The 26,230-nt window shown below is 39.9% G+C and overlaps 3 protein-coding genes across 5 annotated transcripts; 2 read left to right on the top strand and 1 right to left on the bottom strand.

The window, feature by feature from the left end:
• Positions 1 to 3,027: 3,027 nt before the first annotated feature.
• Positions 3,028 to 12,036, bottom strand: nudt19 (nudix (nucleoside diphosphate linked moiety X)-type motif 19). 2 transcript variants are annotated; one of them, XM_028401522.1, is made up of 4 exons: positions 11,182 to 12,036; positions 10,028 to 10,235; positions 9,843 to 9,940; positions 3,028 to 3,440 (listed from the first exon to the last, which is right to left on the bottom strand). In XM_028401522.1, the coding sequence occupies exons 1-4, from the start codon at positions 11,959 to 11,961 to the stop codon at positions 3,426 to 3,428; spliced, it is 1,101 nt and encodes a 366-aa protein (XP_028257323.1). In that variant the 5' UTR covers positions 11,962 to 12,036; the 3' UTR covers positions 3,028 to 3,425. The 2 variants fall into 2 exon arrangements, with proteins under 2 accessions (XP_028257323.1, XP_028257322.1); XM_028401521.1 differs by lacking the exon at positions 3,028 to 3,440 and having other exon boundaries at positions 8,777 to 9,940.
• On the top strand, positions 5,056 to 6,081 carry LOC114433152 (regulator of G-protein signaling 9-binding protein). Its single transcript, XM_028401524.1, has one exon. The coding sequence runs from the start codon at positions 5,056 to 5,058 to the stop codon at positions 5,797 to 5,799; it is 744 nt and encodes a 247-aa protein (XP_028257325.1). The 3' UTR covers positions 5,800 to 6,081.
• A 1,737-nt stretch (positions 12,037 to 13,773) lies between the features above and the next one.
• Positions 13,774 to 21,922, top strand: slc7a9 (solute carrier family 7 member 9). Of its 2 annotated transcripts, none has more exons than XM_028401519.1 (13): positions 13,774 to 13,890; positions 14,782 to 14,892; positions 15,681 to 15,828; positions 16,971 to 17,213; positions 17,431 to 17,556; positions 17,660 to 17,759; positions 18,692 to 18,736; positions 18,846 to 18,969; positions 19,225 to 19,328; positions 19,490 to 19,586; positions 20,495 to 20,644; positions 20,879 to 21,053; positions 21,183 to 21,922. In XM_028401519.1, exons 2-13 carry the CDS (start codon positions 14,791 to 14,793, stop codon positions 21,242 to 21,244), a joined length of 1,476 nt encoding a protein of 491 aa, XP_028257320.1. In that variant the 5' UTR covers positions 13,774 to 13,890; positions 14,782 to 14,790; the 3' UTR covers positions 21,245 to 21,922. The 2 variants fall into 2 exon arrangements, with proteins under 2 accessions (XP_028257320.1, XP_028257321.1); XM_028401520.1 differs by having other exon boundaries at positions 13,777 to 13,890; positions 14,785 to 14,892.
• The last annotated feature ends 4,308 nt before the right edge of the window (positions 21,923 to 26,230 follow it).

The following is a 26,230-nucleotide window of genomic DNA, read 5'->3' as shown; positions in this document are numbered from 1 at the left end:
TTCTGCAAAAAGCTACAGCTTCAATGGATTACATTAAGGCTTCAGAGAGTGGAGCCAATGTAAAAACAAGTACCTCCTTCACACACAAGCAACAGAATGGCAAGCTGGGCTCTTTGCTTAATGCATTTTTATCAGACACTGCACAAAACTGACAAGACGTGTAGTATACAAAACACATGTTTACTGGCAAATGCGAAGGAAAAGGCACGTCTTAGCCTGCTGTGCTGTTTTTATTCCACAAACACAACACTTCTCCTGCTTGCCAAACGTCTCCCGGGAATTCAGAAGTTTACCTTAGTTTGATCGCATTAGTGCTAAGCTTTGACCTGGCAGACGGCAAGGATCCCTGTGGCTCATCTCAGCTGGACGTAGAAAACACTGTAGCACACTTGGGGAAACGTATACGTCACCCTGCAACAATCTTGTGACTCCCTACTGACAGATATCTGTTTTAGTAACTAGTTAGCATAGCTTAACATAGACTTTGGCAACAGAGACAGCTGGGCTTCCACAGCTTAACAGTAACACGCGCCTTTAAAACTCAATAAAAAAAACAATCAAATAAACATTAATTCATCAATTTAGGCAGTTTTAGTGAAAAAAAGTTTCCTAGTTTTTAGAACATGCAGATTTCAATCATAGTAGAAAGATGCTTATGTCATTAAAATAGCAAAAACATAAGAGGATGTATTTTTATCATAAATCTTTATGATAAAAATCATAGAGATTTGTTTTACCGTCACAGACAGACACCCATACACAGTACATTCCACCTTTCCTGAGTGCTGCATCATATTTACCACAATCAATACAAAGTTTATATGAGGGCTTTTAAGGTAAGCTCAGCTTTCTGTTCCTGTGTTCAAGGAGATGACTGATAATATGTGTGTGCAGGTGGGGCTGTTTTATTCATGCTGTAAGGACATCACACAGTCACACAGAGGGCACTCGCCTTTCTTTTAAGGACACAAAGCTCATCACCGGTATGTAAAACATTGCATATTGTCTAGTAAAGCCTGGATTACATTGATCTGTCAGTATAATGTCATCAGAGGTGATGGCAAGACAGCTGTCTGTGTACGTGTAGTAAAGGTTGAGTAGAGATCCTCCTCGTCTGGACCTTGCTGAGGTTGAGGCGTGACTCACGGTTCACCACGCTGCTGTGCTGTGTAAGGGACCACATAGTGGATGAGGTCTATCAATAATTCAACAAAGACAGACTTCCTCTTTCTCTGGTTTTCACTCTCTCTCTCTCTCTCTCTCTCCCTCCTCTGTGTTCTGTGTCTATTTCTAACTGACTGAATCTTTCTTGTACTTCCTAAAACAGCCTTCATCTCTGGTTTTCCCTCATCCACCTGCCTGCCTGCCTCTGTGCTAACCCGGGCGTCACAAACCACTTAAAACAAGCTGCAATACACTTCCAAATCTAAATCTGAGGCCCGCCTAAGTGATCTTTGGCTTTTAAGGGATTTTTCCTGAGTAACAAGACATCACGTCAGCTTTTCGTGGTCATGTAAGATTAAGGCTGCAGAGAGTGCTAATCCTGTTGTGGACATTTTATCTTTCCTATAGGCAATGCCAGGCTGTCAAACTTGAGAGGTGGAATGAGTGATGCTTCAGTGGATTTTTGAGAGATGATAGTTTTGACCATAGATGCTCAGCAGGTAATCTACTGCCATATGGGTGCTGGCCTTACATTTATGGCTGTCTAGTATATCAAAGTATGTCCAAACCAGCGGGACACTGTAGTGATTATAGCCTAACTTATCTAGAAAGCAAACTTTGATGTTAGAGAAAATGTCAGTCAGTGCAGGAGCTTTTTACAGGGATTATCAAGAGGACTGACAGAGGTTATTAAATAGACTTCTAATGTGTTTGCTCAAAGCTTTATTGTGCTTTGAGGGAAAGCATCTGTCCCCTTTTGACCATTATCTCACATGAAGTACAGTGAGTATCAGCAGGCTCCATCTCAGGCCTAAAACCATTGATTCCATATGACGAAAATGCAACAGCCAGACGACAGCCTCCATTAAAAGATACATTAAAGGGCATTATACTGCTAATCCCAGGACCTCTAGAAACCTACTAATCTGGATTATAGAGTTTATATCATTTCATGGCATCACTTGTCAGCTTCAATATATCAAGTCATTTTCCTCTCTGTCATCTTCACCTCGTGTAGCTGATGTTTACTCTTCTCCCAATGTGGTCAATTGGCACATGGAATCACATACACATTTAAGTACTTTGAAAGACAGAAATTTAGAAATTAAGGGCTTGCACCAGACTTCCTATGTTAAGGGAACATGACTGCAGCAAAATTTGGAGTGATCCTTAAAGAAAAACTGCTCCAGAGTGCAGCCTCATGGGACTGGGGCAATGGTTCAGCTTTCAGTTTGACAGTGAACTAAAGCATAGAAAAGCCCCAAATATAACCAAACAGAACATCTGTTGACAGGCTCCAAGATTGCCATTATCTATATTTGTTCCACACAGTTACAGAATACTGTATGTAAAGAGGAAAGAGATGACCTGCCCAAAACCATGTATGCAGAGACAGTTTTAATAAATGTACAAAAATGTACAAAAAGGTGATTCTAAAGATGTTTGTTTTGTTTGTCTCTTCAGAGTGTAAACATGTGATCAATATGTGGAGAGTCAGTCGGTCTGTCTTGCTTCTTGTAATAGCAAACCACGGAGAGAGCCTCTGCACAGGAAATCAAAAAATTGAGTTTTCCATGATGTGTTTACTCTCAGAGCAATCAGGCCACAGCAATTCTGAATCATCCCAACACTTGAATTGAACAGGCGAGCTTATCAGCAATTTTATTATAGGAAAGCAGAGAGACAGACAGCCAGCACAGCCAATTTTACAATCATGGTGTTCTGCCTTCATACTGTCAACAGAGGCTGTATCATAATTCATCAGGCTTCAGACAGACAACTTACAGTGTTGTCAGTGTTTGAATACCATGCAGAAAAATGACTGAAGTGTGCTTGCCAAGAGGTGAAAGGTTGCCATGGAAACATTCATCAAGGAGAATGAAGATCTATTTGCCAAGATCATCTGACTCAGCCCAGATATTTGTTATTACTCAGACATCACTGGTATGTTCACCAGATATATATTGAACACAGTTTACAGATGAGTAAATTGGTAATGCATTTTATATGATGGGTACATCATGCTTCAATGAGTCAGCAAAACAGAATATAGAACATTTACTCATGTTTACACAGTTTGTAATATGTATGAGAGGTCCTACAACTTGTTGAAAAAACAGCCAACAAGAAACATCACTCATCCATCCATCTATCTATCATCGAAACCCGCTTTATCCTGCAGTGCAGGGTCACGGGGGGCTGGAGCCTATATCCCAGCTATTTACGGGTGAGAGGCGGGGTACACCCTGGATGGGTCAACATCACTCATGGTGCTCCTACAAAACAAAACGGTGTAAGTTGAAGTTCATCATTTTGCCTGACAAAGCATTACCATGACCTATAGGGTCTACTTGTATGTAACGTGTGTTACATGCTATTACAATTTATAATTTAATCCAAAATCAAGTCACCAAGTCACATTGTATTCACAAAAAGCATTTGTTCATCCTATGGTGATTCTTTTAAATAATCCTCTGAATGCTAATACTAACCGGAGTTTGTTTTTTTATTTCAGACTTGAATAAATAGAAAGAATAAATAAATCCCGGTGCCATAACAGATGTCATCTTATGTAAAGCTAACAACGGGCCGCTCCCTGAGTTCCTCAGCCATCCTCTGCACTTCAGTCCATTAGCTTTACGCTGCAGTCACTGGATCATTAGGCTGCATCCGCTTCAATAATGCAAAAAGAGCAAACCAGGCAAACACCACATGGCCTTATCTGCTGCCTGTCACCTCTCAACACAGCAGGAGTCAACTAGGTAAACAACACATTATCCAAGCAGATCTGTGTACAGCAACTGGAAACCTCCCTGGTCTTTAGCTGTGTGCAGGCAGGTGTGGTGACAAATTATCCGCTTTCACCAAAATAGAATAAATTATAAGAAGTGACAATTATTTCTTTGCTTAAATGATTCTGAATGCTTCTGGAGAACTGTAAATATCTGATAATCACATCAGCCAAGGAAGCTGTTGTCAGTCCTTACAGCCATCACTTACCTTGTCTCTGGAACTGACAATATGCAGACATCCTGATGACAAATACTGTCAGATAGATTAGGGCTTTGTGATTTGACATCCCTGCTGATAGACATTGCAGTTGTGCCTACATAGGGGACAGAGCAGCCAATGACACAGTGAATTTAAACCAGACGCCTGTGTGAGCGAGCCAATGGGAGCGGAGCTGCTTTGTTTCCCTGCCTGCCTCTGTGCCTCTCGCTGAATGGCTCTGTTTTGCGCGCACATGTGACCACAGAAGGCGCTTACTGGTATTTAAACATCATCGATTGGGTGCTGAAGTGGACAGCTCCCCATGCAGATAAAAAGAACAACAAAGCACAATGGCTGATTGGGCTGCTTGTTTTGGACGCTCTCAAACCCTTTCTGTTTTCAACAGCGAATGAAGATCCAGCCGCACATCATCTTTAAACATCTACGGACTCATGTTAAGCTGCTGAAGAGAAAAGGGAAGCGACAGTCAGGCGGATGTTGTGACACATGTAGCTGAATGTGGATCACAGTCTCATAAAAGGAGAGGTTGGATTGTTTCAGATCTATTCGTATCCATCCTGCAGGAGAGGAGCTCCTGGGCCGTTTGATCTTTACTGTGGGGAAGCGCAAAGGTAAAGCCATTTAGGGTACGCTCGCATTAATTTCTAAGCCGCTCTCAGTGCCTGCTTGCGCACAGGAAGGAGCATGGATAGAGAGGAATTTTCTCTGACTAGTGCGTTGAGTGGATTTGTAGAGCGGGGGGTGTGCTCCCGTGGAAACTAAACTGGGGACAGTGGCTAAAGCACTGCCACCATAAGCTCGCCATTTCTCTACAAGCTTCTTTTGTTGAACATTTTTTACTATTTTTTCTAGGAGGATATAGATTGTTTTTAATCAGCCATGGGGAAAGAGGAGTGCAAAACAATGCTGGACGCTTTGAGCAAAGTGACTGCCTGCTACAGGCATTTGGTCATCGCTATGGGAAGCACCTCGGACTCGCAGAACCTGCGAGAGGAGCTGAAGAAGACCCGAAAAAAGGCCCAGGAGTTGGCCGTGGCCAACAGGACTAAACTGACCTCTCTGCTCAAAGACAAGACCATCAGCAAAGAGGACCGGGCCGAGTACGAGCGCCTATGGGTGCTGTTTTCGAGCTGCATGGAGCTCCTAGAGGTGGACATGAAAAGGTCCCTGGAGATAGGGCAGGATTTCCCCCTCAAGGTGCCGACCAGACACCTCATCCAGACGGGGATGACCGGCAGCACCACCGCGGTGGCGGCCCGAGCCATGAGCGTGCAGAACATGAAGTACGAGGCGGACAGCAATATCGACACGGCGGACCTCAGAGAACTGCAGTCCGAGATCTCCCAGGTGAGCCAGATGATGGAGGAGATGGAGATGAAGGTGCAGGTGGCGCCGTGGGCCGTGGAAGCAAAGCAGGAGGCGGGCGCCGAGCTCAAGTCTAACTTGAGTGTAGGGAATTCTTCCGTGGGTGTCATCTCCATCTGCGAAGAGGAGCCCAAAGAAGAAGAAGGAGGAAGAGGAAGCAGGGATACTGGTTTCGCATCAATCTGCGCAGTGGTTGGATTCTTTGTCATTGTCATAGTCGCGGTGGTTCTAGGATATCTGGTCGTCAATATGTCCTGAACTGTCAGTCCAACCTGATGGACATCCTGCGGGGCTTCCCACGGAAGCGTCACCGTGGGTAAGAGCCGCGAAAAGCGCGTTTTGTAAGATTGAGGGCTGAACAAATTGTGGACACACAAAGTTATTATTCTTTCTCAGATTTGTGAATGTATTCAGGGGAGTTGAGGAGTTGCACTAGATAAAATAGATCAATAGAGCCACTGTGTGTGTGATTCAGACAGAGAATAAACGTGGTGCACAAAAAGTATTTTGAGGGGCCAATGGGTCATGTATTTTTGGAAGAGGGGGAAAAAAAGTCATAAAATTACGTGACAGTGTCTGGCCATCAGGATGATACAAACAACACGTAATCCAAGTGGATTAGTGGAAAAGCTCAAGCATAAATGTAGCCTAAGTATTCCCCTTGATGTGCTGTTGATTGATGCTTTAAATTTATCATTTCAATGCACACAAGTGTTCATGCTTCAGAGAGACTAGTGTTTGTGAGGTTTGTAAAGAGGAATCCTAGTGCTACGGTTAGTCTTTGCTCTTGACATCACACTGGTGGAATGTGATCAAATCTGCACTGTTTTACACTCATGTTAGCACAGTTTTAATGCATCATAATGATCTGTATAGCCAGATTGTAGTAGGCCTGCATCTTACTTCATTGCATCAAATCACAATGTGCTTCATGAGAGCCTTTGGACCTAAGAGACGTACACAGTCTTTTAATAATGCACCCGTTCACTGTAAGCCTGTTCATGTTCCTTTTCAGGGTTTTTTCTTGCAAACAGTGTTGAATGTATAAATTCCAACATGTGAATAGAAGGTTTGTACACACAGTCTACTGCTGTCAGATAATGTACATACAATCAAGTATATTTATTATAATAAAACTCTCAAACACACTTTGACGTGTGCTTGTAGCTCTACAGCTGCTTCGCAAATGATTTTTGATGTTCAAGAAACGTGACTTTGATTCCAGATCTGCTGCTTTTACATGAACCAGAAGCTAGGCCTAGTTTGTAATCACTGCCAGGCTGGAAATGCATATGCCCACAGAGAAGTAGTCCAAGCACAGGCTTATAATCTTAGACTTAACGACCTTGGCGTTTGATACAGGGGCTATTTTAAAATGGAAAGGAGACTAACACAGATGCTTAAACTCTATAATGGTTTTAGTTGTAAGAGTATTTGGAGGTATTTTTAGACTGGCACTTAAAGAGGAGGACACTGAAAGTTTCCACGCTGATGACGTATGGTGGCTACCTCTATATATTTGCATAAGATTAGGAAAAATATCGGATCCAGAGGGAAGATACAAATTACATTTTTATTAACACTTATTTTCCATTTTTTGCGGGTATTGTGAAACATGCATAATCTAGCAGATGTTATTATGTACACACATGCAGAATGAAATCTAAAAATGTGAATATTTATATAAGAAAGGGATGCTTAAAGTTCAGAGTGACCTCAGGATGGAAACATTTACATTATAACTATTATGGTGTATGGGAGTGAAGCAAAATAACATCACAAGGTTCTTTTAAATATCATTTCACAAATAAATATGTGAACTTAGTGCCCTTCATGTGAATTGTAATAAACTAAATGTAATTGCTGACAACAGTTGCACATCAAAATAACTAATATTGATCACCTCCTTCATTCTTGAGGGGGTTCTCCAGTAATTGTACGCAGTGAATAGATCCCTGGCATTTAAAGTCCATTCAGCCTTGGCTGCAAGCTGGATGTAGTAATTTCAAAGGATCAAATTTATTTACAGCAACCTCTTCAACATAGGCAGAAACCTGACTTCTTGTGGGAGTAATGGACTACATGCAACACAAATTGCATTTTTCTTATATTAAAGAAGCATTTAAGGGTAGAGTATTGGAGATGGTGTTTATGTCAGTAATTACTCTTAAATCAGCAGAATGCCTTCTCTGTTTTCTTGTCTTTTTATCTGTTATTCTGACTGACTCTTTTTAGCCTCCCATGGTTGAAATCCTGTGAAGAAACATTAATGAAACATTGTACCAAAAAAAAGATAACTGCTAAAACTGCAGAGGCCATGGAGCTGAGAACATTTTTTTGGCAGGACTCTGATGCATGAAAATCACAGCAGGCTTTCTGACATCTTGTTTATCCTTGTTGTCATTTCGCAGGCACTCAGCTCTGCTAACACTGAATCATGAACCTCGAATGTCTTGGAATTTGTGACAGACTTAGTGTCATCCTCAGATCCAAAAATACAAAAGTGATTAATTAAACATGGCAAAGAAAGGGAGGGGATTTAAACTGCAGACGAGATAAAGCCCTTTTAAAGTTGCACTATAAAAATTGTCTCTGAAAAGGGATTCATCACGCAACTCTGAGACTATTTTGTGCATCCTGAAGGGGTTTTATACAGATCTCTAAATAGTCACAGGAGCAAAGTTTTAATGTTTCATTAGATATAAATACAAGCTCTTTGCAGGTGAGTCACCTGCTATTCTTGCAGTCATTTGAAGGTGTCTTATTTAACCTGTGCACGACAGAGCCATTTATTTGTTTCACTCCGTCGCTTGGAAACAAACCAACTGGTTCACAGAGAGGTGAGCTACACACTTGGCAGAGACAGACCACTGCATCATCACTTCATCTGGACTTAGATGGTGGGTTTCCAAGGCTGTGGGTTGCCATAGAAACCCTCAACAGACTCTGCAAACAGCACAGAAGGTTGAGCAGCGTTATTTCAACTCACCCCCCTTCTGCCATCACCATCCCACACACACAGACACTCTGAAGCAGAAGCAGATGTGCTGTGAGGACAGAGGAGGGCAGGGATAAAACCTCAGCATCTTTTATTGTGCTGTGTCTCATCATTTTAGGAGAAGTTGTTGTTGTCAGTTAGGTTAGAGTGACATATTCTGGCTCAAAAAAGCATCAGCATCATGATGCAAAGATTATTTTAAGGCACACGGACACCGTAAGACAAATCTGAAGAAAAAAAAATCTCCAGAGTATATAAAGATCTGACAACAGGTTGAGACAGCATGAGTGAAAAGTTCAGATTAATAATAAATTAATTGGTTTAATAATAAATTAATTTATAAATGGCAGACATAATGTACAGAGATTTGACAGAGATTATTTATTATGAGTCATTAATTTGCAATGAAGGACACTGCAGTGAGCAGGGAAGACATCCGGGGGAGGAAAGCCCCTGCAGGGCTTCCATCACTGACATATGCACTCCAACTGAGAGAGACCACCTAACATATACGCACAGTGGTCTTGTTTTCATCACTTAAAAGGATATTACACTGATTTACTTTAAGGATAATTCTTTTGTCAAATGGATTAATTGCTGCAAACATGTTGGAAATCCACCCAATGTTGTTTAAGAAGAAATCTATAACTGTTCATGTTGCTGTTTTCTGTTTGCAGATGAAATCATTCTTGTTTAATATTAGACAAGTTCTAGATTTAACAGAAAGGTGAGTCCTGGCCACATGACAGTGTGAATGTCTTTACAGTATTTTTTTTCTTTACATTATTTTTATAGAGTATTTTAGACACATATATTACTCATTATAACTAAAACATTTTATTATTTCTTTATATCTGTATAATGGCTGTATGGATTTTTCTTTACAGCACAGCATGAGGTAAACTAAGTTGCAAATATCAGGTCATACAAGAGACAATATGTTTATGTGTTCATTTTCATAGGGGGGGGGTCTAACAATGAAAAACCAGTAACATTTCATTAAAATAATGAACCCAATCACCCATATTTTTTATAAAAGGAATAACAAGGCATAAGCACCATTAATCAAACAACACGTGTGCAACAAGCATCACTGAGTAAGACTGACAAAAGCCTTAAAAGTGACCTCCTTAAAGTGTGCTGCCAAGAAAAAGGTGTTCAGTGTGTAAGGCAATCACTTTATGTCACGTCAAAGCTTACTTTTTGAATCATGTGGCAAGGATTGTTCCACAACAGGGAGCAGGTGGTTGCACCTGGGTGTAATGTTGATTTGTAAATCTATATTGTACAGATCTAAGATCACCATGCGATGCAGTGCAGAATCCTCCTGAGGATCCTTCGGCTGATGGTCGGTGCTCTCATCTACCCTTGCTGAAGCATCCAGTGGATAAAGATGGTCACCTGTTGGGGACATTTTCAGCAGATGATATGTAGGTCAAAAAAGTAAAGACGCCCTTAATAATCAAGCTGATGAAAGCTCATCAGTACCTGGCAGCAGTGATATGTAGTGGCCATCCTTTGAAACAAAAACAGGCATCCACTGTTCACAGCCCTCTGTGGCACGCTGGTGGGCAAAATTGTGGAGATCATTCAGCAACGGGAAGCGACACATGCGGCTGAGCTCGTAGAACTGTGGAGGTGCAATCTGTATGTCCTGTGCCTGGTAACTCTGCAGGACCTCTGAGGGTGAGGACCACTGGAACACACAGTAGAAAATTGTATGTAATAACTGTGAGTGAGTGTTCTGACAGTAAATGGCATAATATTTACATACATTGACATAAATGTAATCACCTGTCAAATAAAAGACCTTTAAAGGATCTAGAAGTGTCTGATGGCTAATTGTGGAACTAATTGGGGAACTCTACTGCAGTCTGGACTGGAGGACGCACACTGATGCTGTGGACAAGAACAAGGTGAGCAGACTCTATTTTCTGAGGAAGCTCAGATCCTTCAATGTGTGCAGCAAGATGCTGGAGATCTACTACTAGTCTGTTGTTGCAAGCTCCATCTACTGTGCAGTGGTCTGCAGCAGCATCAGTGCCAAGATGAACAAACTCATTCGTAAGGCCAATAGCATCATTGGACAGGACATGGAGATGTTTGAGTCAGTGAGGAACGGGAGGTCACTGAACAAACTGCTCTCTATCGTGGACGATCCATCCCACCCACTGCACAGCACACTGCAGAGACAATGGAGCTCCTTCACAAACAGGCTCATTCAGCTCTGCTGTTGCAAAGAACGGTTCAGGAAATCATTCCTCCCACTTGCAGTAACACTGTACAACAGCTCACCTCTGTGTGACAGATGAGTACTGCTGTTACTGTTACAACTTCATACTGTTACTACCATTAGGACAACTTGTACTGCTTTCTGCTGCATTATTTTATTTCATTTGTACAATATACTGTTTTAATTGTATAAAGACTGTCATTATTTATTCAAATTATTAATATACTTCTCATATACATACTGTGGATACACTTGCACAGATCTTCATCCCATTGCACATCTAATTGTACATATCCTATGTATCTTATTCTGCCACTTGTTTTTCTTCATACATACATATATATATATATAATTGCTAAGACTTGCTTTAACTCTAGACTTAAAATGACATTTGGTGTTTGGTAAGTACCTCAAAGTGCACTATTTCCTTCTGATCCTGAAGTGTGTGTGGAATGTCCTGCAAACAGCAGATGAAGAAAGCTGTGTCAAACCTCGTGGCTCCGTACTTGGCCGCAGGAGTCAGCCAGTTTCCCCACTCATGTAAAGCCCAGATGTTGGGCAACACCTCCAGCTCCCTGCACATCCTGATGAAGTTGGAGGGGTGTTGGTTCACCAGATCCCTCCACTTACTGAGTTCGCTACTGCACATATCGTTTACTTTACAAGGTTGATCACTAGCGCAGATATCATTACAGTCCTTTAATAAATGTTTGTCCTCCTTATTTGAGACAACCAGCAGCACTCCGGACTCCTCGAACGTCTCTCTCAATGCGCAGATCCGGAGGGCGACCTCTCCCGGGATAGGAGAGCCCAGTTTCAGTCTGTCTGTAGCAAAGATTGGAGGTCTGGTCTCCATCGGTTGTTTAACACTTCTTAAACCAAAACTAGGAGAGCTGCTGAAGGACTTGAAAACGTCCAACCAGTCACTCGAAAAGTCCGAGGAGTCCACCATACCGCCGGGAAACACATACGCATTCGGCATGAAGCCACTTTTACCGCTTCTTTTAAGCAGCAAAACGCCGTAATCAAACTGCGGCAGCTGTGACCGTGCAGGGCTGCTGCCCTGCGGTGACCCTGTGGCGGCTGTAAGCGCCGGTGTCCTGGATGACAAACTGTCCGAGCCGAGCTTGCGTCCAGCGGCTAAAATAAGAGTGGCAGCCTCCTTCCAATGCTTTAATGTGGTGTTCATACTGAAGTAGCAGATGTTGGCTCCTGTGAGTTTCTGTCCTCGGTCGCTCTGTCCTCAGCTGCTTCACAACATTTGTTTTGGTGGAAGTGACGAAACACCGAGGGGACGCGTGCTGCTATCGCCACCTATAGGCCGGAAGACCAAAAGACATGCGGGAATGCAGGTGCCCCTAACTTTCACAGTGTATTTTTACAGAATTGTATTATTATTTCTCCCCCTCGGATATAAAGCTTTCGAGCATTTTCCACATGTTAGACACCACATCATACAATAGTAGAATATATATGTAACATAATATATGATCCATTTTTATTGTATTTTAAGCTTTTTAACTTAATGTTGATGTGTCTATGGCAAAAGTCAATGACCCATACCTACTCTTTAAGACATTTTTGTTTTTAGGCTGTTCTGAGATTTGGCTAATATTTGCAGTATTTAAAAACAAATTGAGTAAACTGTAAGGTGACCAGTAAACAAATTCCGTTTATGATTGGTTCTTGCTTCATTACTACTTACTACTTATTACTTACTGCTTCATTTTTTCATCTTTGCCAAATATTTTCTTCTTATACTGGCTTACCAGAATTATGTTGCTGTAAGTCAGATTCTTAGTCCCCCTGAATGTGTCTGAAACTCGGTCATAAATTCTTGTTCTCAGGGTTACTGAGTTCATATGTGTTCTTGTGTTAGCAGATTAGAACCGTGTCTGCGGCAACTGTTCAAATTCTCCTTTGAGCTTTAAAAAACGTGTTCTTTGTATTTCAGTGCCAGAAGTGCTGCAGCGACCTTGTTTGAAACCAGTAGTAAGCTATATACCACCAGATTTGGTCTGGTCACCAAATTATAACATCTTGTGACAAGGAACTGGAGTTATATTCACTGTGTGTGTGTGTTTGTGCCGTGCATGATGTTATTCAGTTAAGAAGTAATTCTATTGAAGATACAGCTTCTCAAAAACATAAGACATAATCATTCATAAAACAAACACATTACATTTTTAATTGACCATAATCTCCCCATGCATAATCCGCTTGACCCTCTCAGTGCAAGGGGTCTGCAATTTAAGATGGAGCTTTCACACATGCATAAACAGAAGGAGGGCTGGATTAGCAAAGGTGGAGTTTGACTTTTTAAGGAAATTGATGCAAAACAGAATCTACTAAAATCTCTCAATAACAGAGAAACTTTAAAGAGAAACTGTAATTTGTAAGTTCTCCAACAGGCCGAGGCTTCTGAAGAGAAGTGAGAGCTGGAAAAGAAGAAAAGCAGAGAGGGAATGTTACACACAAATGTACGAGCGCACAACTGCAGGGGTGTCATGTATCCCTATCAAAGAGGCATTGTGAAGGAAGTCAGGCTAGGTAAGCTCAAGAAAAAAGAAGTGTGTCTGAGATTCGTGTTTAAAATGCATTAGTTTGGACACATTTAGACTCATTGTCATATCCTCAGGACTGCTGGACTGTTACCAGAGTGCCAGATTAAGTGTCTCAAAATACAGTTAATAATAAATGCATGTTTACAACATTCTTTTACCCACTTAAACCCTTGTTATTTTTCTTAGACCATTCATATTCATTGTTTTCTTGAAATTACTGTATATGTTCAAAGCAGCCCTCTTTTACTAGCATTTCCTGGACACTGATCAGAATTTCATTAACTCACAACTTTACCACACTGTGTACTTTCTTGTTTTAGACCATCCCCCTTTTCGTTTAGGGCTATCCTGGATGTCCAATCGCATTTGGGAACCTCCCACTGAAGGAGTGTTCTCAGTCACTGGGAGCCCCAGATTTTCATTTGCATCAGACATTCCTGGCCTCTTTCATTTAACTTGGCTTTAGCATCATCTGTTGCTTCACATCACTGAACCTGGGTCTGCAAAACAGCTGCATTTGACGTTCATGGAGGTGGTTTCATTCCACAGCACATGTAAGTGAAACGTCTGCTGAAATGCTCCTTTATTTATTCACATTACATTCTAGACAGTCTGTTGCAGTCTGTTTATCATCATTCATTGTCATTGTTTGTTATACATTAACACAACAATGTAAAGTTAAACATTGCCATAAGTAGTTAGTACATCTGTTTCTACACATCCTACACATTGATCTCTTTAACCAAGATTTACAATGCTGACATGTTATGAGAACAGACAGAAAAAAGGAATGTAAAGCTCAAGTACTTTCACAGCTTCAACAGAACATAAATATATATATATATAAATGTATAAATTATGACTGAGCTCTTTTCATCCAAATTAACAAATGTATAATATTTTACAAGCTAAAGTATATGCATGTGAAGTGATCTTTACAACAACAATGCTTTATTTAAAATGTGTGACTCCCTGGTCCTCTCACAAAATCCACCCTAAACCAGAATTAAGAAGCTGGTTTTCAGGAGTCTTTCTAAAGGGCCAAGTCTGTCAGCCCCTGCTTGAGCTGTTCTAACGACAGTTAGTGTAAGATATCACTTAATGAGGCTGAGATTTGTTTCTCAGTTTCACTGCGAACCACAGTACAAAGGTAAAATCTGTGTAGTGGATACAGATCAGTGCCTCTTACAGGAATAAAAGCAGATCACAGCGTTAAGAATGTAAATGAATTTGGTTTTGCATGGATTTTCTCTGAAATGTTTTCTTTGTGTGTAAGCTTCATTGTTTAGCTACATGGGAGGGACTTTTACTGTTGGTGGCACCAATCACATGCTGGACACCTTATAAACCTTATCACTTCCCATGAACTATGTGTGACAACCTTTGATAAGGACAACAAAGATGACATTCTTGTAAGAGCTACCTTGTGTAATTTCTCATACCAGCAGACTGACATGGATGAAGGCAGCATCAGAAAGAGAAAGGAGCCACAGAATGGCCACAGTGGCTGCACTAAAGACAAGCAAACTGAGAAGGCCGCCGTGCTTCAAAAAGATGTGAGTGTGTGTGTCTGTTTGCCTGTCCATAATGCATGTGTGGGTTCCTGAGAACGAGTCTCTTTAGATGTTCACACCACAGGATCCCATCAGCCGTACCATTTTACAGTAATGGGGGCAGGAACTGAGTACCAGGTGGTACCACAACTAGCGCCTCTGCAAATTAACTCATCTGCTCAGTGCTGCTGTCCAGGGCCCTAAGCTCACTAAACCCTAAGGTAAATTTAGGGGGACTGAAACAGTTTCACTGGATAAAAATCAACCATCAGAGCATTTTTCTAAACCACTGATAGTTATCACAATCTTTTCCAGTTAATAAAATCACTATAATATTTAGGTTGTGAGTGTGTCATAGATAGAGAATAATTTCATATAATTTCTCATATAATAATTTTCCATCCATTCGTTCTACTTTAAAGAAGCAAGAATCACATGACAATGAAACAGAAACTCTGAGCTAGATTTATCCTTAGCTTAATGCACAATGGTGCTTTAAGTCAAATGTTCATCTTTATTTTTCCCCTAAACAAAGATATTCCCCAACTGAGAAAGATATATTGTCAATACTGTGGGTATTTGGCCATAAATCAAGTTTTGGACAACAATAATAAAAACCCAACACTAATTACATCAATTTCTTTTTGTTACCTTTATTTATTGTTCTTACAATAACTGTTCACACATGCATCTTGCTGACTGCAGACACTGAACACAACCTTAGAACATGTGAAGTTGAAAGCTTCCCGAAAACATTGCATTACTTCTGTTTTCCTGTGTTTTGTTGGCAGGTTGGTCTGCTGAGTGGAATATGTCTGATTGTGGGAACTATGATCGGCTCCGGCATCTTCATTTCTCCAAAGTCTGTTTTACTGTACACTGGAGCTGTGGGACCATGTCTCCTCATCTGGGCTGCCTGTGGCGTGTTATCTACACTGGGTGAGACCAACACATCACTTCCTGTAACTCCACATAAACATGATTTAATTTAGATAAAATGATACTAAGGATAATCTTAATATTATATAATATAATATATATATATAACTTATAATAGTTGACTTCAGGGCTACATTAGATAAAACGATATCACTGAATGTACATAGACAACATACAAAAAGGAACTCTTCGATGGATGGTGTGGTTGATGCTGTTGACCTGCGGGTTAGAGTGTTACTGAATACAGTAATGAATGCACTACTCATGGTGTTATGAGGGTTATAAAATCCCAGGTTTTCACTGAATTTAGACGCACAGGACTTTGCACCTCAAAAACTGATAAATGTTAATGTTTATGGGCAACATAATTGATTGGCAGATTTGAAAAACAACAGCATTACCTTTGGTGGTAATTTTATTTGCTTTTAGTTTTTTTGTTGTTTTAAACATTACAAAGTGTTCCATTAAGTAAAATTGTATGTTCTCAAAGAAGGTTAATCATTGGCACCTTTTGGGATTTCAAGGTCTATCTGCATGAGGTTGAATAACATTGATTTTGGATGATGACAATGACATAGATTAACCCTTGTGCAACGTTCGCAGACACTACCCTTTCGTGTTGTTCGGGACAAAAACGTCCTCTACATTTAATTCTTATTCTTAAAAATTTATCAGAAAAATATTTTTAATCACCAATTTTGTAAGGGGTGGTGCTGATAAATGAAAAAAAAACACACAAAATGGTTAATTTTTAATAAAAAAGGTGAATGTGGACTGGATTTTTTTTAACCTTTATCACAGTCTTGGTCATGTCAAACATCAGTAACAACATTGACTTTAATGCATTATTAGTTTTTGCACAGCACTGGATTTTCATTTTTTCTCCCTTATGTGTTGACTTCCATTATAACCACGGTTTTTGACTGCACAGCCATGGCACTACATAATCATGCATTCTTGATTGTTGTGGGTTTACCCTGTTGGTAGGAGGTAAAATTTGTGATTTTTACAGTGAACAACTTAATGAGCCTATTATTAGGCTCAATAAGTTGAGCAAAAACGATTCAATTTGCTTACATATAGACAAAGTTAAGTTATTGTTTACATTTCTTCTGTTCTCTCTCTGTATGTGTGTGACACAGGAGCTTTGTGTTATGCTGAACTGGGTACCATGATCACTAAATCAGGAGGAGAGTACTCATATTTAATGGAGGCTTTTGGCTCCGTTGTAGCCTACCTTTACTCTTGGACCACTGTCATGGTGCTGAAGCCTTCCTCCTTTGCCATCATCACACTGAGTCTTGCAGAATATGCGTCCACTCCTTTCTACCCTGGCTGCACTCCTCCTCTGATTGTCACTAAGTCACTCTCAGCAGCTGCTATACGTGAGTTCATGCTATAAAGACAAATATGTGTAAGTGGTCACTGGGACAGACTTTGAGGTGCAAATAAGTAAATACAGCAAATAAGAAACAATCTGCTCAATGACTATCTGATGTATCAAAGAAAACAATAGAGCCAATATAACTGTAACCCTTCTTTTAGAGACATAATCAATTTCAAATGTTCATTTATATTATTAATGTTCTGATTTATTTTCAGTGCTAATTGTCATGGTCAACTGTTTGAGTGTTAGACTGGCGAGCTACGTGCAGAACTTCTTCACTGCTGCCAAACTTATTATCATTATCGTCATCGTGGGAGCTGGCATCGCCATGTTAGCGCAAGGTGTTTTTTTTATGTGTCAATATCTTTGATTTACAAGTCTACCTTTGGAATGTTTTTTTTCTTGTTGGAATGTTAATGTTTTTCTATTTCTGTTATTGTGCAGGAAAAACAGAGACATTGTCAAATGCGTTTGATGGTGCGTCATCATCTTTTGGAGCAATCGGGCTTGCATTTTATAATGGGCTTTGGGCTTACGATGGATGGTAATGGTTAACCTTCACTTTACTTTGCCTGTTTGCTCATGGTACATGACAACAGTGACAACATTGCTCTTTAAAGATAGCAGCTCAAGTGACTTTTAACAAGGACCACTGTGGCTCTACTCAACTTTCCAGACAGAAAACAACCTGCCTGAATCCATAGATAGAGAGTGTGGTGGGAGAAATCCCACTGAAAACATGTATGTGGGCGTGTTTTGTATTGTTGATGATTCACAAATATAGTGTGTTAATGTGCTATGAAACAGGTGTATAACCAGAGTAATGTGTGTGTATCATTGACTAGAGTCAATGATACACACATTGATATGATAGAGTAGAGACAGGGGAGGAGGGGACCTGTGCAAAGAGGTTTGAACGGGCGTCTTGCAGAAGATTGCCATGTGTGAGTTACCAATGAACCTGTGGGGTGCATCTAGAGACAGTTCTGTTGTTGTTTAGGTACCGGGTTGTCCAGTCATGATTTAAGTGCCAGCTGAAGTGCTGAAAAATGAAAAAAGGAAAGTATGGAAGGCAAATTTTCCATTGTTCCTAAAAATGTCCTTGTGTCTAGTGTCTAGTGTTTGTGATTAGGTGGCACCTAAGAGTTAATAGAGGCTACTTTCCACATATCTGTAAGTGAAGCTTGGCCAGCCTGTGCTGTAAACATCTTTGAATTTCAATGAGATTCTACAGCAGAACATTGCTGAATGGCTGGTGTTTGTATTCAAGTCCCTTTTAATGAAGGGGCCTTTGGTCCTGTGTTGTGGCAGCAGGTGCATATAACACACTATGGCATAGGACCAGTTAAATACTGACACTGAAAATTCTTAGTGTGGTTAGTATGATCTCTTACACTGGGGCCTTCCTCAGTAAACATCATTGCTCTGCTCTGCAGAGGAGACTGATCTCCTTTTCTTGTTCCTTATTATTCACAGGAATCAGCTGAATTTTGTCACAGAGGAGCTTAAAGACCCATTCAGGTAAAATATTATTTAAATAGAGTTTAAGCATTAGTTCTGTTCCTGTCAACTGATGCGCAAATAAATATACATTACCAAAAGCTTGCATCTATGTGTCTAATCATCTCAGGAATTTGCCACTGGCCATCCTCATTGGGATCCCCTTGGTTACTGTGTGCTATGTGTTGGTCAACATTGCTTACTTCACTGTTATGACCACCACTGAGCTGCTGTTATCTCCAGCTGTTGCTGTGGTAAGAAGAATTGAAAGTTGCCATGGAGACCTTTTTTTGTTTAATTGGGGGTTTATTTGTTTCAAATTCCAATTAAAGAACAGCTGTTACAGCTATGCAGCTTTCAGTGTTAACAAAAGTGCTCTTAGAGTTCTAACATACTATATACTGGATTTTTTATTATCATTATTTCCAAGAGGTTAGTTTAAATCTCAGTAACGGCCAATTTATTCTACTTCCTTATGTTTTCTGAAGGATTTGTTTGTGCCTCCTTAGACTTTTGGAGACAGAGTTCTTTACCCTGTGGCATGGATTGTTCCTCTCTTCGTTGTATTCTCAACATTTGGCTCTGCCAATGGAAGCTGCTTCACCGCTGGCAGGTAAGAGAAAATAATTACTTATGAAATGCAAAAAAAAACCACTAATATTCTCTGTCTGTCTCATAAAAGTGTATTAAGAAGACATGTGTAGGCATTTGCATTAAAGAAACCTGCAATAAAAGTGTGCTGGAATACTGATGTTTGTTTTCCTCTTCTCCAAGACTGGTCTATGTATCTGGCAGAGAAGGTCACATGGTGAAAATTTTATCCTACATTAGTCTGAAGCGCTACACTCCTTTGCCTGCTCTCGTATTCAATGTGAGTCCTACATAATGTATTTAATGAGTTCATTTGTATACTTTCAGATTTGATCTCATACTTTTTTATACCTTTGTCTTCAGATCACAAGTTAATTATTCTGGATTTTTTTTTTAAAAGTCAATTTCCTTGTCTTATTAGTGAATGTATCTTGTTATCATCAGGGAAATGATTTGATCACAAGATAATTATGGACAACTCAGAAATGATTATCTGGTTAAATACACTTCAGCATTCAGTGTTGCTGTCATGATGTTGGATAGACAGTACTTGAGGACAAATATGTGTTACTCAATACTCCTTTTTTTTTTACAAGGTTTTGTTGCATTGTGGTAAGGGATGTATGGGGAATATTAGTTAATGTCTTAAAGTAGTCTGATATGAAGCATCAGCATTAGAATAAAACCCATGTCTGTTTCATTCTGACTATTTAGAATATTGAAACATTGCTGCTGGAGAGCCTTGTACTGGGCATTCCTAACTTCAGATAACGTATTTTTCCAGACAGAGCAATCTTTGTTGCGGCCAGAATGACCTATCTGGGTAGACAAACAATAAAAATGTGCCTTGTGTGAGACCAGAAGTCAGGGTGGCAGTGCAAATGTCACTGGTATAGTCAACTACATGTTCTCCTGAGTCGAGCTGTAACAATAAGCATTTCTGCTTAAGACGTCCAAGTCTTTCTCCAAACCTAGACTAAGAATCCTCAGCTTGTCCTTCACAATGATACATGAAAAATATTTGGACAGGCACGCTGGGTTTCATATCATCTAAAGTGCCTAACTTGTTGACACTTTGTTGACAATGTGACAGTTTTTATCCATTTGAATATATTACCATAATAAATACCCACCATGTTTTTCATTACAAGTATAATAAAGGATATGCTTTACTTCTCTGTCTTTTAGGGCATTTTGGCCATTTTCTACATTATTCCAGCAGACGTCAACACCCTTATTAACTACTTCAGCTTTGCTCAGTGGGTGTTTTATGGTCTGACAGCACTGGCTCTTATAGTCATGCGTTTCACCAGGAAGGAACTCCACAGACCCGTAAAGGTGAGGCCTACAACAGTTTAGCATAGTTAATCAGCCAATGTAATGTTTATAATGTATGTATGTAATATTTTTTATATATATTCCTTCAACTGGCAAACTCCTCATTAAAATTGTTCTTGAACAGGATTTTATAACAATAAATAGTTCAGATACAGTATTATAAAATATGATGTAAATTAAAACTAAAACAATCCTGTTGTATGAAACCCATGTACTTCCTGTGATCACTTGAAGGTGCCGATTATCATAGCAGTCCTAATGGTCGTGGTGTCCTGCTACCTCGTCTTAGCCCCCATCATTGATAAACCAGAGCTGGAGTACTTGTACTGCACCATCTTCATGTTTAGTGGACTCCTCCTTTATTACCCTTTTGTATACCGGAAGGTCAACTGGGCATGCAGATTCATGAGTAAGTTGACTCTGTTTCTGTCAGTAAGAACAAACTGAGACAAGAGATAAAAGGTAGACTTTTAAATGACTGAAAGATCTGACTGCTATTGAGCTGATTCTGTGACCTTTGACCTCCGTTTCCATGTAGGGCCCATCACTATGCACCTCCAACTGCTAATGGAAGTAGTCCCTCCTGAGAAAACTGAATGAGAAGCGACAGTGAGTTCAGCATCTACTGGTCTGCTGAGGCATGAAATATATCCTGCCTGGTTTCAGAAACAATGACATGAATGTAATGGTCAAGAATCAGAGCTGAGTCAAAACTCTGACACTGTGCTTCTACTAGTCCTCCACAGAAATAACTCGTACACAGCACAGCTCTGCCGGGCAGTCATTTTCAACAATTTCTTACGTATTCAGATTGTACTTCTCTTAATGTTAAAGGACTTTTATGAAGCTGCAGTGAGCTAAGGGAAATGCTAAAAACACTACAAATAACTTGCCTGGCAGATCAGCAATAAATTTGTGGTTGCTTCTGAGGTTGTAAAAAGTAAAAGATGCTTTACTTGCTATATTATCACAATGGTGTGTTATATATATGATTATTGTGAGCATTGGAGCCAGATGTGGTTTGAATTTGAACCTTTGTTGCTTGTTGATTAGATTAGATAAGATTAGTTTTTTATTGATAAAATTCATTGATTGTAAAGGCAGAATGGGTGGCTGCGATTGCTCTTCCCAAATCAGACTTAAACACCTGCAGACAGGTGGGGCAGGTGTGTGTATAGAAGTAGGAAGCAGAAGGAGATATGCAGATTTTTTACCACATTTTGATAAAAATAAGTGGAATTTCATTTTATTTTGAGCCACTCTTTGTGAAGAACAACCATTGGGAAGATTATGTTTTTGTCAATAAAATTAAGAAACAAGTTGTAGATCTCTGTGAGTGCCTTTTTAATTCGGGGGTCACAAACCTCCTCCAATCAAAGGGCATAAAAACTGGCTGTAACAATGATGTGCCAACAAAGTCTTCTTATCTTAAATACCTTTTGAGAAATGTTTGTTAATGCAATCTTTCTTTTGCTCTTAACACAGCAAATTAATGTCAAATGTGGATTTTAAAGTTTAAAAAAAATACTTTGTCACACGTCAGGCAACTGGAAAAGATGAGACTTCCACTGAACACAATACTTTTAAATGCAGCTAATAGTGGGGATGGTAATTTCATTTGAACGTCAGCATCTGTAAAGCTGGTCTAATATGGACACCAAATCAGATCAGCTGCTACAGGGATTACAGGTTGTGCCATTAACAATACTACTACTAAGTTTCCGATATTATTTGATGATATACCCTGAACTTCCCTATTTGGTGCTGGAGCTCTGTTCTTTAAGCCTGATCACACCTGTCCTCTACTCTCTTTACTGGCTCCCTGTGAGATCTGAATCGATTTTAAACTTCTACTGTTTGTTTTTGATGCTATCAATGGTCTTGCACCCTATTATTTATCTGAGATTTTAAACATTCACCAACCCAGCAGAGCTTTACACTCTGCTGACCAGCAGCTTTTACAGGTTCAAACAGTGGGGTGATCGCTCTTTTGCAGTGGCAGGTCCTAAACTGTGGAATAGCCTTCCGTTTGGGTTGGGTATAATCATGGACCTGCCACTGCCAAACTTAAGACCCACCTGTTTAGGATGGCTTTTAATACATCACTGTGACACTTTATCCCTTTTTATATGTTTTATTGTGTCTGATTGGTATTCTTTTATCTGTGTTTATTATTTATTTCGTTATTATTGTTTTTAATTTTGCACTTTGTTTTAAATTTTGCTTTTTGTGTAAAGCATCAGCAAACCTTTTCTAATAATTCATCTGTTCCACTAGATGTCAGTATAACACTGCTATTCTAAACTACAGTGATCTGAAGAGTTTCAATAGTCTCTGCCACGTTTCAATTTCAGAAATATGTATAGAAATTATAAATCATTTCCAATAACATGGAAACTATTGTACACTACTGTGAGAATGACTTTTGCTGCTACAGTAGCAGAAAGGGCTCTGGATGGGAACTGTGGTCTTCAATAATGTAGTCATTATTAGCATAACCAATAACATAAACATTACAGAACAGAAGGCACAAATCAAAGGAGTGTGTGTCTTGTGCAGCATGGATTGACATGGGTCAGTAAGAACACAGGCATGTGCCAAAACCTACTTTGTGTGTTGTTGCCCTCTAGTGGCACAGACCTTAAAGAATAATGATATATTGCACAAACAACGAGTACACAATGGACTGACTGGCTGGAGTTTGTTCAGCATGGACATCCCCTACCTCTGCTTCCTCACATATTGCTCACAGAGAGACACAGAGGACTAGAAGCAAGCCAACATCATGTAGCTTGTTCAGCAGATCATGATACAGGTTGGTAAACTTAAAAGGAAAACTTCATTTTCCTTAAAATATTTTAGGTGGTTGTTAGGTAGATTTTTAGCTTTTATATGCTAAAATTATAAAAACCTACAGACAGGAAGCTTAGTAAAGTATATTGCTGACTGTGGCATTTTATAATCAAACTTCGCATTAGTAGAGTGGTGGACTGATTGGACATTAATATGCTAAGTATTTTAATGAAAGTGAGGTTACCCTCATACAGCAGCATACACTCACATTTTGTGCATATGCATGCGGCACAGACTCACAGTCACACACTCCATGTACAATGCACTCAAATATCATCTCATTAATGGATAGACAGCACTGATGAAAAGTCATCTGCATATCATTATCATCACATTACTATGCTTTTCCAATCACTTACTGAATTAGCATTTGGATTAGAACCTCGCAATCATTCAGCGACCTTTCCAAAAACCACATTATAATGTGTCACTAATGAACATATGCTAAAAAACAAAATCTTTTTCTTTAATATCAGAAACAATGCTTGAAGGTCTCCAGAAGTTTTTGGTCACTGATTTAAATTAGAAACAAAATATTTCGTTTTGGGTTGTAAATTGATGACCTAAGTAGGTTTTATCTGACTCACAATAGAATTTACAATTTGATGTCTTCTGTTTGCTCCACTGAATGTCCAATAATATTAAATTAGATTAATTACTATTAACTCTAATTTGCTCCTGAAAACACTCATTAATTTTGATGAAAAAGAACATTTCTGTAACGTCCAATTGCTGGTGGGAAGCAGAACCAAAATCCTATCAACAGTAGAGGGGACAGTTTTGTCAACATGACCCATTTTATTCCATTGGAGGGCACACTTGAATAAGCAGTGGCAGTGAATGTAGCCAGAGCCATTTCATGTACTTGGTGACCCTTTTACAGTCCAGTATTCACATCCATTTTCCACACATTCCCCAGATTTGTGGCTTACCCCTCCACCTGGCACTGCTCCCAGAAATGCCCTGGCACTGCTTTTAATGCTAGGAATGTCATAAAAATGCTCTTCATTTTTATTATTAGGTTTCAAATGACTGTTCTTTTACAAATGTCTCATTAATAACTTTGTCTGACAGCCTTTCTCTAGCTATCTCTTGCCATTTATTTATGATTGAGAATGTAGGCCCACTAACTTCATAAGAGCATTATATCCAGTGAATTAACTCAGGTTTGTTAACATTAGCCGCCATACTGTCAGCTAGTGTACAGGTTGCATTGTAAGAAGACTGATGTGCAAAAAAAGAATACAGTGACCTGCTTCAGCCAGACAGTAGTTTCAGGTAATGTTGAAGACATGTCAAAATAAGTAATCAGACTTATTAGACCATGCAAACATCATCCTATTTTCATTTCCTGTATATCTTTGTGGAAAAAGGTCCAATGGTCTAAGAGGTGTAATCTCCTTTGTGGTGCTCTGATGAGACTGCAGTTGCTGCTGGGCGGAGCACTAGGCTGATTGGTCTCACCTGCATCCAATCCCTGCACTCCTCTCAGCCTTCTTAAGGACCTCACTCACACCCACTTCCTGTCAGTTCTTCAGTTATCAACCGCGGTACTGATCGCTCTCCCTCCTATCTCTGTTGCAGATCTTCTGACCGCAAGCCAACTAATGTACCTTTTTGCCTTGCAGGACCCTCAGCCCTGGTCCTGTCCAGTTTCAGCTGCAGTCCTCCAGAGTACCTGTCCAACCCGTTATTTCTCCCTCATGGATGTTTTTTGTTACCCTCTCTTTAGACCTGCGCTTAGATCCTCTCCTTTTTCTCACCACACAACATCCTTACAACTAAGAAAGTGAGCTTTTCCATCAGACATGGATCTCTGTGGTGAAAGGTTGTGCAAACGGTTGGCTTACAGGTTTGTACATAGGGTTGACCTCAAGAGGTGTATTCTGAACATTCATGCCCAACCAATGATCATAAAATCTAAACACCCATCCATGGTTTTAACCCACTTTATGCCATATCCCATATATGACATGCCTTAACTGTAAAAAGTATATTTATAAGGCTTAAAATGCTGTTTAGATGACCATTTACAACAGAAACATAAATATGTTTTGTAGGCATATACTGTCTCCTCTGCACTACCCATCTCTCCTTGTTAACCTCTTCTTTGCTTTCTCTTCTCCCCCCGTTCTCTCTGTCACCCTCTCCTGCCGGGGTTTTCTCTATATATTCCCTTTGATCTTTTTCTTCCTCTCCTCTTCACCAGCTGCAATTGAGCAACTTAGAGATCAGTGGCTCATGCCATCACCAACACTTTCAGGTGAAACAACAGTTCATTATACTACATTCTCTATATGTGTGCAAAATATAAGAAGAGGTATTCGTATGTTTCTGCTAGCAATTCCTCAGTCAGTACATATTCATGATTGTGTTTGTGCGTGAAAATGGGGTCGTGAGGGGATTCTAGATGTATAAAAGTGTTGCTCGCTAATTGTATTGCTGTGCATGCTCCTCTCGCTTTTGCACTCGCTGTAGTTTCTGGCTGTTTAGCGGCTCTTTGATCAGCAGATAGTGAGATGGTAGGGAGGCTGGTTATACTGGCTTCCTTTCCTCAGTCGTGGCTTCACTAACACTTTGCACACCTTGGGAGGCAAGATTTTAGTGTTTGTGTGTGTGTGTGTGTGTGTGTGTGTGTGTGTGTGTGTGTGTCAGTATGCATACTGTTTGTGTGTAAAAGAGAGACAAAAATGGATTAAGGACAGACAAGAGACAGGTAAAGAAGAGAGAAAC

This window comes from Parambassis ranga, chromosome 3 (genome assembly GCF_900634625.1).
Source record: "Parambassis ranga chromosome 3, fParRan2.1, whole genome shotgun sequence".
NCBI classification, from domain to species: domain Eukaryota; kingdom Metazoa; phylum Chordata; class Actinopteri; family Ambassidae; genus Parambassis; species Parambassis ranga.
This window is presented reverse-complemented; position numbering and strand designations above follow the sequence as displayed.

What these genes read in the sequence shown, in the direction of transcription:
- slc7a9 (XM_028401519.1), top strand. Translation starts at nt 14,791, where the DNA reads ATGGATGAAGGCAGCATCAGAAAGAGAAAGGAGCCACAGAATGGCCAC. An exon ending in ACTCTCAGCAGCTGCTATAC is followed by an intron (nt 17,214 to 17,430) that starts GTGAGTTCATGC and finishes ATTTATTTTCAG; the next exon opens with TGCTAATTGTCATGGTCAAC. An exon ending in AACTCCACAGACCCGTAAAG is followed by an intron (nt 20,645 to 20,878) that starts GTGAGGCCTACA and finishes GATCACTTGAAG; the next exon opens with GTGCCGATTATCATAGCAGT.
- nudt19 (XM_028401521.1), bottom strand. Translation starts at nt 11,961, where the DNA reads ATGAACACCACATTAAAGCATTGGAAGGAGGCTGCCACTCTTATTTTA. An exon ending in AGGAAATAGTGCACTTTGAG is followed by an intron (nt 10,236 to 11,181) that starts GTACTTACCAAA and finishes TGTGTGTTCCAG; the next exon opens with TGGTCCTCACCCTCAGAGGT. An exon ending in CTACATATCACTGCTGCCAG is followed by an intron (nt 9,941 to 10,027) that starts GTACTGATGAGC and finishes TGTCCCCAACAG; the next exon opens with GTGACCATCTTTATCCACTG.
- LOC114433152 (XM_028401524.1), top strand. Translation starts at nt 5,056, where the DNA reads ATGGGGAAAGAGGAGTGCAAAACAATGCTGGACGCTTTGAGCAAAGTG.